Source organism: Ochotona curzoniae, unplaced genomic scaffold (assembly GCF_017591425.1).
Source record: "Ochotona curzoniae isolate NIBS_2020 unplaced genomic scaffold, NIBS_Ocur_1.0 contig_1482, whole genome shotgun sequence".
Taxonomy (NCBI): Eukaryota; Metazoa; Chordata; class Mammalia; order Lagomorpha; family Ochotonidae; genus Ochotona; species Ochotona curzoniae.
The window spans coordinates 692,531-705,211 of NW_024465100.1; the positions used below are offsets into that span (position 1 = coordinate 692,531).

The 12,681-nt window shown below is 45.9% G+C and overlaps 1 protein-coding gene across 2 annotated transcripts in view; it reads left to right on the forward strand.

Annotated features, from left to right (window-relative positions):
• ETV6 (ETS variant transcription factor 6) overlaps positions 1-12,681 on the forward strand; it is a 233,133-nt gene that overhangs the window by 207,234 nt on the left and 13,218 nt on the right. For both annotated transcript variants that reach the window (XM_040966920.1, XM_040966930.1), the window contains exon 5: positions 6,420-6,965. In XM_040966920.1, the coding sequence (XP_040822854.1) occupies positions 6,420-6,965 (546 nt within the window). The remainder of the gene's footprint in view (positions 1-6,419; positions 6,966-12,681) is intronic.

Here is a 12,681-nt window from a genome sequence, read left to right on the forward strand (position 1 = left end):
ACTATGCTCTCCGGTCGAAAGTTTTAGGGGCAAGAGTGTCCTAATATGCCTGAATAACTCTCCTAGGAAGGTGCCAAAAACTTGCTTTGGCCCCTAAGGAAATGTCATCTGATCTCTTTCCGATAAGGAGGCTGGGGTGCAGTTAGATTATATCTACAGAGGAGGAAGCTCTCGCTGAGGAGTTATCTTGCTCTTTTCCCCACACCAGCCGCCTTATCTTTGGGCCACACCAACCCCAGTCCTCACAAATGACTGAGAGCTTCACCCACCTCTATCCACTTGGCTTATTTGAAATCCAATCCCTTGATTGCTTTGTCAGCCTTTGTACTGTGCTGCTAAAACCGAGAGACTTGACCGCGCAGCATCTGCCGCATGGCTAGAGCAGGAAGCTTCTCTCTGCTTGCCTGCTCACCCACCAGCTAGGGCAGCCTGCTGGGAACGCTCAGGCCTGCCGAACAGTATCAAGCATTGAGGCCTGGGGTACTCAGTTCCCCGTTTTGTTTATCTCATTCCCATTCATGAAATGTTGATGAAATTCTAGGAGCTTTACCTTGAACATATGTAACTTGTACACTTCAAACTGGAACGGTGTACAACTTGGGCCTTGCAGGGACGTTCAGGGCCACTGGCGTGCTGGGATGGGAGAGCTGAAAGCAACGGGCAGAGGTTCATGTCCGTAGAAGGTTCCCGAGCCAGGCAGTGGTTGAGCCTCACAGAGAGCAGGGCCTGGTGGAGGGGCTTCCTGCCACAGCTTCAGTGGTCTCCCACAGACTGCGTGACTGAAACAACAGAGATGTATTAGCTCACAGTCCGAGAAGGGTGCAAGTCCAAAATCAAGATTCTGCCTGGGTTGGCTCCTCCTAAGGGACACGAAGAAGGACGTGTCCCATGACTCTCGCCCGGCTTCTCTGGTTTGCTGGCCATCTTTGGCATCCATGGGCTTTGAGATCTCTACCTTTGCTTCATGTGGAGTGCTTGTGTGTGTCCCACGTCCCCTTTCTAGAAGTCATATCAGATGCTTAAAATGACCTGACTTTAGTTTACTACATCCATGAGGATGCACTTTACAAAGAGATGTTATAAGGCTTTCTGGAGAATAGGAATTCAACAAAGGAATCGGGGGGTATTCAACCTGTAATGGGGTAAGAGAATTTGAATATCGATGTGGAATTTTTTTTTTAAAGATTTATTTACTTGAAAGAGTTACAGAGAAAGAGAGAGAATCTTCCATCTTCTAGTTCGTTACCCAGATGGTTGCAAGAGTCAGAGCTGGGCCAGACCAAAGCCAGAAGCTTCTCTTCTGGTTTCCCACATGGGTGTCTTGGTCCCAAACAATGAGGCCATCTTCCATTGCTTTTTCCAGGTCATCAGCATGGAGCTAGATTGGAAATGGAGTAGCTATGACATGAACTGGTGCCCACGAGGGATGCCACCATTATGGGGAGCGACTTTACCAGCTCTGCTACAACACCTGCCAGAATCTGTTTTGAATTTCCACCTCAAGGGCTAACTCTGTATCATTCATAGCTTTCACTAATCTTTTCTAAAACTATGCTGAGATGTGGTGTCTTCTAGAAAAATGTGGACCAGTGGACTGAGGCTGATGAGAGAGCCGCAGCACAGTCTGTGGATTTTTTTCTTTTTCAGTGACTTCACTAGGCACCTTCACGGCCCTAGGGAGAGCCTGGGAATGTTGGAGATGCACTCCTGTCAGACGTAAACCTCACCTTCACCTTTGTTCTACCCTCGAAATTTCCCAGCAAAATCAGTGACTTTCACCAGAGGCAGGATTAGCTCAAATGTTGGACCATTTTTAGTTGAGAAACTTCTAGTAAATACCAGTAAATACCAGCAGCCAGACCTTTAGTTACAGTTAGCACATCGAATGTCCTAATTTTCTCTGGGGTCTGTGGTGATAAGAAGGGACTATTTGTGGCTGTAGGAGAAAGGTTTGGGGTCAGAAAACACTGTTAACCAGAACCTGGCTTTTCTTTTTCCCTCTCCTTTTTGCCTTCACAAACTCATTACTTGGGGCTTGCCCTCCTATATCAAGACCTTCAGACCAAAGGCAGGGTGAACAGCTACCAGTTTCCCAGTTGGGTAGCTCAGCTCACCCAGAACAAACCCACACATTCAGGCAAGACCAAAAAAAAAAAATCTTGTTTAAGGCAGGAGACTCCTATCAGGATGTCATACACCCATGTCTGCTGTGTGTATTTCCTGTGTCCGGAGCCTCTCCACCTGCTGGCTCTGCTCTCCTAAATTTCCACACCCTGTTGCCAACTTATAATGACAGAGGCAGTAGGCAGCTTGGTGGCAGCATCAGAGCCCAGCCCATATGTGGGCACATGCTTTACAAAGGGAACCAAAGTCAGAAGGTCTCCCTGCAGGCCTGCCAGCCTCCACAGTGGCATGCGCAGACCATCAGGAGCCTGGAATTAAATACCCTAAGAACCAGGTCTCTAGCACTAACATTATCAACTTCATCAAATACTTCCTCTTTGAGTGGTGTCTGCAGAGAAATAAATAAATCAAGCTCTTCCAAGCTCTGTTCCCACCCGGCTCCGGAGTCAGAAGTCAAATTTGAGTTGAATTATCTGGAGCGCCAGCTCACCTCCCTCCTTGTTCCCAAAGCTCTGGGCAGGAACGAAGAGTGAAATCTCTCCAGGACGTGACGTCAGTTCCTCTCTTACCCTTGGCAGGAGAGTTCTTCCTCTCATAGTCTCCTCAGCCTTCCTCCGGCCTGCCTTGAGTCCACACCCACACACTGAGCCTTGCTGCCCAGCACTTCAAAGAGAACCTGCAGGTAACCAGATTACTGGCCAACGCCTGTGTCCTTTGTGAAATTTATAAGACAGGAAATGGATTCAGGAAATGGGATTTCTCAGTACATGGTCTTTATCATCCTTAAGTATTTTTAAACCTTAATAAGCTTTTAAGTAAAGAGAGACATTCTGGAAATGGCATCTGGCAGAATATATATGGAAGTTTAGAATGAAGTTATCTTATGGTTACTTATAATGGTCCTGTGCTGTGACAGATGAAAAATACACCATGGACAAAAAGATAGATTTGCTTGGATGGGTATCAGAATTGAGATCTGTGTTAGCTATGGGAAAGAGACTCATTCCCCAAAGATGGTGGATCATTCCTGTCAGACTTACGTTAGCCATTGAAGTCAGCCCCATTGGCCCCGCCAGTTGCCTGGAAACATTTATATGCGCTTGGGTTGAAGTGGGGACGTTAGTACTTGAAACACAAATCTATATTCTTGCAAGCTCAATAAGCATGTTACCAAAAAGATGTGTTTTTTTTTTAATGATGGAAAACATTAAAACTATATAGAAGAGGGGAGAACTGTGTGCTGAAACCACCATACAGTAGTCCTGTTTTGGTTACCAGCCAGTCGTTTCCTCTGTTGCCCTCACTAATAGCCCTCACATCATCTCGGGTTGTTTTAAAGCAAATCCAGCCCACGTCTCGTGGTATGTGCCCAAATGTGTCATGATTTCAGTGTCAGTGTTGTCATTTCGTATTGCTTCCTCCCTGTCACACGTATCATGTTAGTGGTCACATTTTCCCGATATTCTCATAATATTTTGTCATTTGAGGCAGAATCCAAGCAAGGCTCTTGTACACTGCAAATGATGGCAGTGTCTCCTGTTATATCTCTTGTAATCTAATGATTCTTAGCCAGCCCTTCTGGTGTGTTTGAATGGTTTTTTTCTATCCACTTTAAGGAGGTAGCCATATCAGTATAACCTTTCTCCTATGCTTAAAAAACAAGTTGATTATCTCTTGCTTAAACCGAGTAGGATCAGAATTGTTTCAGGTTTCAGATGTTACAATATGTGCGTATATATAATGAGACTTCTTGGAAGTGGGACCCAAATTGGAACACTTGATTAAGTTATAGTCCATACTCAGCTTATTCACATTATAACCTAAGGATAGTGTTTTAATTATTTTTTAAATTTATTTATTTTTACTGAAAAGTCAGATTTACAGAAAGGAGGAGAGACAGAAAGATCTCCTGTCTACAAGTTCACTCCACATGTGGCTGCAACAGCCAGAGCTGAGCCATTCTGAAGCCAGGAGCCAAGGAGCTTCCTCCAGGTCTCCCATGCGTGTGCAGGGTCTCAAGGCTTCGGGCCGTCCTCGACTGCTTTCCCAGGCCACAAGCAGGGAGCTGGATGGAAAGAGGAGCAGTCAGGACTTGAACTAGCACTCAAAAGGGATCCCAGGCATGCAAGGCAAAGATTTAGCCACTGAGTCATCATGCCCTATCTTACATTTCATTTCTGTCAGACATGTCTTAGCTGTTCAAGGCTATCACACTGGGCCCTGTTATGTATTTTTATAACTTTTTAACGTGAAATAAGGTACATAGAAATGTTTTCCCGTTGCAGCAGCATATTGGTGTTCAGAAGTGTGAGCTGTTAGAACATTTCAGATTTCAGTCTTTCGGTTGCTCCCAAGATCTCTTCTTGAACCCTGAGTTCCAGGTGTGATGTGCCCCACTGTGGCCTCCTCTGTGTTCATCCTGCACACCATTTGCTGAGCGGCTTGGAGCTTCAGGTTGAGAACTGGGAACAAGCTAGCCGTTATTCCTTCCATTTTTCTCCTACCCTGTTATTTCCATACATTTCTTCTTGGACGCTATTGGTATGTGTATTTACCATGTGATATTGCTCTACAAGTTCTAGGATTTAATGTTCACATGTAATTAACTATTTAATGAATTTATTTATGTCTTCAAATGACCAACCCATGCTTCCTTCATCTCACTCTGCTATGAAGTCCCACCCAATTCAGTCTTGCATTTTTAGATACTCTACTTTTCAGCTATAGAATCTTCATTTTTTTTTTTAACATTTTTTTCCCCTTTTTTTACTTGAGAGACAGAGGGCACGACCATCTGCTGGTTCATTCCAGATTCATTCCTGCAGTGGCTGGGGGTGTGACCAAGCCTGAAGCTGGGAGCCAGGGACCCCAGCCAGATGTCCCTCAGTAGTGGCTGGAAACCATCAGCCCTGCGGTCAAGGGTCTGCGTTAGCAGGCAGTTGGAGTTGTGTGTTAAACCCATCTACCCAGGAGTGAGACAGAGGCATTTTCATTGGTGGCCTACATGTCTACCCCTTGATTTCTTTATTGACAGCTGCTTTCTGTTACCATTTGTGATGATCACTTCCTTTAAAATAGCTAACATGAATGAGTTCAAGTACTTCAAGTCCTGTTTTGATCATTGTCACATCTAGGCTATCTTAAGGTCTGTTTCTGTGGGTTGCCTTTTGTCTTGATTACAGGATCCTGTGTGTGTGTGTGTGTAAGATTTGTTTTTATTGGCAAGGGAATGTGTTTTTTGCATAGGCAGTGTCTTCATGGACAAAGATGGCATCTTTGACTTGCTTTCCCTAGACCATGAATAAGAACAGGGACCAGCAAGCATGCCCGCATCTTTGATGGGAGGATTCGGAGAAGTGCTGTGGCCGCAGAAAGCTCCCTTTTCTCAGGCAGGACACCTGTCCTTCTGAGCTCACCAAGGATCCCTGGAGCCACGTGTGCACTGCTGTGCCCCCAGAGCTGTTTCTGGTGCTGAGCTGTGTGCCCTTGTGATGTTGTTCCTACTCGCATGTCACCCTCTGGAACCTTCGAGTGGGATGGGTAGAGAGATGCCGCCCCTAGCTGTGCACTGAGCACCTACACGCTCCTGAAGGTGCTTTCAGGCACAAGATTGTCATTCTGTGAGTTAGCACCACTGTTCATGCTGAGGGCAGGTGTGGCGTGACTCTGTGCCCCAGTTTTTAAGTGCACAAGTAACAGATATTGTAATGAGTACACAGGTTCTAGAATTTCACCAGCATCTCTTTTCCAGTCCTCTAACTGGCTTTCCGACCCTGGCAAATGTTTTCTGCCTCAGTTTTATCATCCATAAAATAGAGGTGCTAATGATATCTCCTGCTTCGATGTGCTGTAAGTAAAATTCAATACCTGGAACCCAGGATTTGTAACATTGACATTACAAGCAACACTTTGTCCTGGAGCTAGAGAACATGAAAGTTTGCTTATGAATGGAAGTCAGAGCACCGAGAGAAACCCCTAAAATCCTCCCCGGTTGGACCGCCATGTGGAAGCATCGAGGGAAAAGGCACTCAGCGGGGAAAGTGGGCTTCACTGGCTGCTCAGCCTCTGCTGGGATGGAGGAAGGTTTGTAGGCATTCCGGTCTGTGGCTGGAAATGAATATCAAGTATGTTTACTTTCATTTCTTTTTTAAAGCAGTGAAACAGGCACTTTGTATCCCAGGAAAATGGGGCTCCGTGCACACATGCCCGCCCCACTGTTTATGGCCTTTGGAGCCACACTGAGGTCCTGTCCCACCGAGTCCCAGGATCTGACGGTCTCTCCCTCCACCCTACAGATAACTGTGTCCAGAGGACCCCCAGGCCGTCCGTGGAGAATGCGCACCACAACCCTCCCACCATTGAACTGTTGCACCGCTCTAGGTCACCCATCACGACGAACCACCGGCCTTCTCCCGACCCCGAGCAGCGACCCCTCCGGTCCCCCCTGGACAACATGATCCGCCGCCTCTCCCCAGCCGAGAGGGCCCAGGGACCGAGGCTCCACCAGGAGAACAACCACCAGGAGTCCTACCCCTTGTCAGTGTCTCCCATGGAGAATAATCACTGCCCACCGTCATCCGAGTCCCACCAGAAGCCATCCAGCCCCCGGCAGGAGAGCACACGGGTCATCCAGCTGATGCCCAGTCCCATCATGCACCCCTTGATCCTGAACACCCGGCACTCCGTGGATTTCAAACAGTCCAGGCTCTCCGAGGACGGGCTGCACCGGGAAGGGAAACCCATCAACCTCTCGCATCGGGAAGACCTGGCCTACATGAACCACATCATGGTCTCTGTGTCCCCTCCTGAGGAGCACGCCATGCCCATTGGGAGAATAGCAGGTGAGTCTGCCCATCTCCCCTCACCCCATGTCAGCGTCAGGCAGCCTAACAAAGCCATGTCGTCTCCTTAGAGCCCCACACCATTTGCTGCCTGCAAAGGCCCTAGAAGAGCAAGTGGAGACTACCATCTGAATGAGGCACACTCCCTAATGGTCTGGTTAATGAGCCTACTAGGATGGAGTAGTTAATGAGCCTCAGAAATGTTAAGAAATGTCCTACATCCAGCTTACAAGGAGAGTCACATCAGAACCATGGCGAGGTGAAAACATTGGAAATAAAAGGTTTATGAGCATGCTAACAGCCCTGTCCAGAAGTTTCCAGCAGCTAATTAATGACCAGACACAGCATAAAGGACCTATGTCTCAGACTCAGCCCTGTAATTCCATCCTATGGGCAGGACTCCATGGAGCTTCACCTTGAGGGGGAGGAGAGGAAAACTGGATGAGGAGGTTGCAGACAGGTGCTGCTGGGGCATCTGGGCAGAGCAAACCACTCCCAAATTCTTGCTAGGATGACAGGCCCAAGTCTGCTTGCCCAAGATGAAAAAACAGTGCCAACCAGGGAAATAAAACCCAGCCGAGGCATTTTTGCTTGTCTGCCATGCCATGGTTTACATGAGGTCATTCTGCCCGATTCTCTAACCATTTGGCATGGCTAACTTCTTTCCCCTCACAGGTTATTTGTTGCACACTGGTATGTACAAGCAAATGCTTTAATTCTGCAACTGTCCTAACACACAATGTCTGTTATTCACGGGTTTGGGAATTTAAGATGAATTGTGTCATCGGTTCAGTGCAGAAGCATGCATTGAGCACCTGCTGTGTGCCAGAATGTGCCACGGAAGCAGCACAAAAGGCAGGTGCGTTTTGACTATAGGAACCGAAGGTGGCTTTTCTGGAGTGACAGTTTGATACCCGGTGGTTATGTTGCAGTAACTGGCAGAGGTCTGGAGGTAGGAAAAAGACTGCCCAGGGGAAGGCAAGGCATGCCTCTGCCTCCAGGAGCAGATGCCCCACTGTTCACAGCAGCAGGTACCCTGCAATGGCCTCCGTCCACCTCTGCACCTTTGCTAGCTTTTTCTCTGGCCCCCAAGTGCACCTCCAATATTGCTTGCATTAAAAGTAACTTAAACGAGATGTATTTTTAAAAGCCTAATGAAAAATAACAAAGAATCTCATAATTCATGGAGGAGTGGAATTAGAAGATAAACTTTGAGTAAGTATTTTTGCACAATCTGTAGTTTTAAAAATACTTTTATTTTACAAAGTTCTCATGAACTTTTGAAATATTTCTTACATGTTTGGAAATAAATTCAAAATGGTCGCAGGAGTGGTGGGTGTGGGTGAAGGATGGGATATACAGTTGAGAAAGATTAACTGAGCTAACTCAGGGTCATGTTAGTGGGCTGACTGATGCCTGGGTGGTTACATTATTGTCTCCACAAACAGATTTGTAAACATAATTGTTCGATTGAAGTTCTACAGATACGGTTACTGGTTTATAATTCTCAAGACAGTTCTTAGAGGTGGCTTAGTACTGCTTAGATTTGTTGATTTGTGGAAGGGTTTTTTTTTTGGAACAGGGAAACCACAGAAGCAGCTGGGTCTAAGAAGGACAGGCCTCTGCCGAGGAGCAGAAAGGGGGTTGAGTGGCGCCTGCGAGCTAGTCCTTGCTGCCCACTTGGCAGCTGTCCACAGTACTGCCATCCAGGGCTCATCATGATGCCTCCTGTCCACATTCCACCCCCTGTCCACGCCGTCTTCACCACAGACTTCTTGGGAAGCTAAGAGAAGCCTGTAACTTGAGAATGATAAATTGTTTAAAATTAGCGTATTCCATGTTAGCCTTTTAAAACACCCTTTCTTTCAGTGTTGCCCCTCAACAATCAGCAGTGTTGGATGAGCTGCAGTCTCTGGAGTTGAGTCCATACAATAGGGTACCAATCACAGGAGGAACCTGGGGACCTAGGGTTACCCTCCCTGGACAGTAGCAAGAGCCCTGGGCAGTCAGCAGATACCGGTAGACCAGCCCCTGGTCCAGGGCTTCTGGAGGAGAGGAGTCCTTCCCTGTTTTCATGGTACATTCCAGATCTCCAGAGGGCTGGGTGAACTCGTCAAACCCAGATCCTGCAGAAACGAGAACCTGCAGTTCTGCCATCTACCATGACAACCATCTGTTTTGAGGGTCTTTGCTTCTTTGGGCGTGCCCTGGTCTCTCCACCCCAAACCCACCACTTTGTTTCTGGATTTTTCAGATCCTTGTGAACTTGATTCTGTGCACCAAAGGCACTCGCCCTCCAATGAACAACGTTATCTCATTGGTGACTGTTCTGGGGAGTCGAGGGTCTCTGAAGCAGCTCTCAGGACAGGTTTGCCCCTTCAGGCTTTTTTAAAGAAGCACATTCGAAATGGAGGTGCTGCAGCCTGCACCGTGATGAGGGCATAGCCCTGCAGGGCGCAGGGGCAAACACTGCTCAAGAGTGTGGTCAGAAAACCAAACCCCAGTCTCACCCTCCGGGCATATGAAAGGGCTCTAAGATAGTCCCAGAAGATGAATGTTTATAAAAAAAGTATGCTTGGATTTCAATTTCTTTGCACCAAAGTAAGCATGTTTTAATTCCATTTTCAGATTTTTCTGAAGATGTATTTGAAAGGCAGAGTTAGAGAGAAGACACATCTTCCATTAGCTGGTACTATACCCAAATGGCCACAATAGCCAAAGCTGAACCAAGCCGAAGCCAGGAACCTGGAACTCTGTACAAGACACCCATGTGAGTGGCAGGGACCCAAGTACTTGGGCCATCTTGTACTGCTTTCCTAGGCACATCACCCAGCGAATCAGATCAGAAGCAGAGTGGTTGGGACTCTAATTAGGACTGTCACCAACAGCGAGCTTAACCCACTGTACCACAATGCTGGCCCATTTTTTGTGGAGCTTTTTTTAACCTGATAATTTCCTCAGACACAGTAGGATTTAGGCCTTCAGTACCTTCCTTGTTAAGGCACTGCTCTGCATTCTTACGAGTAAGAGCAGGCATAAGTATGTCTAAGTCTATCGTGGAAGAGCTTATCACAGTTATCTATGGAAAATGCATGCTACATCTTTAAGAACCACAGATCAGAGAGTAGACAAGCAGAAATTAGAGATGGGTCTGGTGCAGTGGCTCAACAGGCTAATCCTTTACCTGTACTGCCAGCATCCCACATGGGAACTGGTTCTAGACCTGCCTGCTCCAATTTTGATTCAACTCCCTGCTTATAACGTGGAAAGGCAGAGAAGGATGGCCAAATGTTTGGGCCTTTGCACCCATGTGGGAGACATAGAAAGAACCTCCAGGCTCCAGATCAGCTTGTTTCGGCTCCAGGCATTGTGGCCAATTGGGGAGTGGACCAGCACATGGAGGAGCTTCGTCTGTCTCCTCCTCCTCTATAAATCTGCCTTTCAAATAAAAATAATTTTTTTTAAAAAAAAAATAAAGGAATTAGAAACCAGGAGCTCATTCCAGATGGAGAACATTTCCAGAAGCAAAAGCAAGGTAAGCCACAGTATTTTTATTTCAACAGTCCAGGTCAATTAAAAATGCATCTTTTTAAAAATTCCTTTTTCTTTTTACTATGACTGATGTTGGAATGTATCCTACTGTTAACTGCAGGCAAGGCAGTGTCCTTAGGCATTTACTATGTGGAAAACCAAAAGAGTCAATAAAGGAAATTCAGTAGGCACTTGATAACTACAGACTATAACTCAGATCTGGGTACAGCATGTAGTTCACTTGCAGAGTTGCTGCTTTTCAAAGACAAGACGTGGCATGGCTAGCCTTTAAGGGACAGCGCTGAGGCTGACGGCAAGAACCCTGAGTCTGGTGTGCTGACTGGCCAGTGGGCTAGGGAGCAGTGAGCAGCTTGCTGCTCTATGCAGTGTTTGCAGGAAAGGACAGCCGAGAGGGCAGAGGCATCTCAGCCTTCTAAAACTTTTTTCTACCTGCCGAAGTTTTACTGGCCTTGGCCTGGCTTCCATGCCTATGGCTTACAGCCAGAGGTCCCCTGGCGCTGAGCACTTCTCCGAGGAGGAGGTGCCGTGCCAGTGCTGCCAGGAGTCATGTCCACAGTGGACACTGGCCTCTCATTGGTCCCGAACTCCTTGAGTGAATGCCTGTGTACAATGGGAGACCCCTCCTGGGGTTTCATTTTTCTGCAGTCAACTCCAGTCTGAAAATAGCAATCATTGCTGTTTTCCACCTAAAAATCTGTACTATAGTATATTTTATATTATTATTTGTTAATTTCTACTTTTATTACCACAGGTAGGATATATGCACAGGTGTATGCATACAGATTTCTATGTGTATATAGATTACATATATTGTGTGTATATTATATATTATATAATGTATATATATATTATATAATGTTTATATATTATATAATGTATACTATATAATATAGTATATATGTATGTACATATATGTACTACATAATATATATGTATATACTATATACTAATACTAATATAGTATATATACTATAATATATGTATATATACTATATGTATATTATATAATGTATATTATATATAACGTATATATTAATGTATATTATATAATATATAATGTATATTATATAATATATGGTGTACATTATATATTTACACAGAAATATACACATATAATATATATACACACAGAAAAAATACATTTCCTAAAGTACATTTAATTCCATGGAAAAATGGAATTAAAATGTTATTTTGGACCAAGAAATTTTGAAATCCATGCATACAAGGGGTCCTCTGAACATTCATGACAAATGCTTATTATGAAAAAGCACTAAATACATTTCAAACCTTTTGCATCAGAAGCAGCTTACCTTTAAGCTTCATTATCCGTGAACTTTTCCAAAGTACCCGCATAGTGCTCAGTGCTGCTCCTCTTGGTTGTCCTGGCAGCCCCCGCGGCTCTCGGAAGACATCCCCTGTGGGTAAGCAGAGGCCGCGTCTGTGGAGAGTCCTTAGGACCAAGCGGTGTCAAAGCCAGAAGTGTCACTTACCATTCCCAGATAGCAGGACTCCACCGTACGTCCCCAAATGCTGCTGCTTTCTGACCTGGCTTGGGAAAGAACCAAGGATTCGTGATGACCAACAGTGGCCTCTGGGCCGAGGCTCATTTTTGCAAATTGTGTTTGATTGGGAGCAGCCACGCCCATTGGGTTAACACTGTCTGTTTGCGTTCATGCTGCAACCCAGATTGAAATAATCTAGAGATTGTGCAGCAGTAAAGCCCTCCGAGCTAACCCTTCCTAGAAAACAGTTGGCTGTCCCCTCCCCCAGCATGGTTTATCTGGGTGCCCAGAATGCTTGGAATTGTAGGCTGGGGACAGGGCAAAACACTGTCCCTGCCCTCAAGGACTTACTTGAGCTGGAGACGATGAGGTACGTCAGACACGGAAAAGGGAACATGAGCCACTGATGTCAGAGAAGAGCCAAGTTCTGGGCTGCGGGCTGTTGGCAGGTGGAAAAGCAATCCTAAACCCTTGACCATAACAGCGTAAACATGACTAAGTAAAAGAAATGGTTTCTTTGAATTATGTAGTGACTTGGTCATGTGTTCAAACATGACCCTGTGTGTGCTATTGTTGTACGGGACAGGGGGACACAGCCTCCGAGGACACATTCATGCCTTTGCTGGCCTTAGGTGCTAAGTCTCTTGCCTTATGCCAAACAA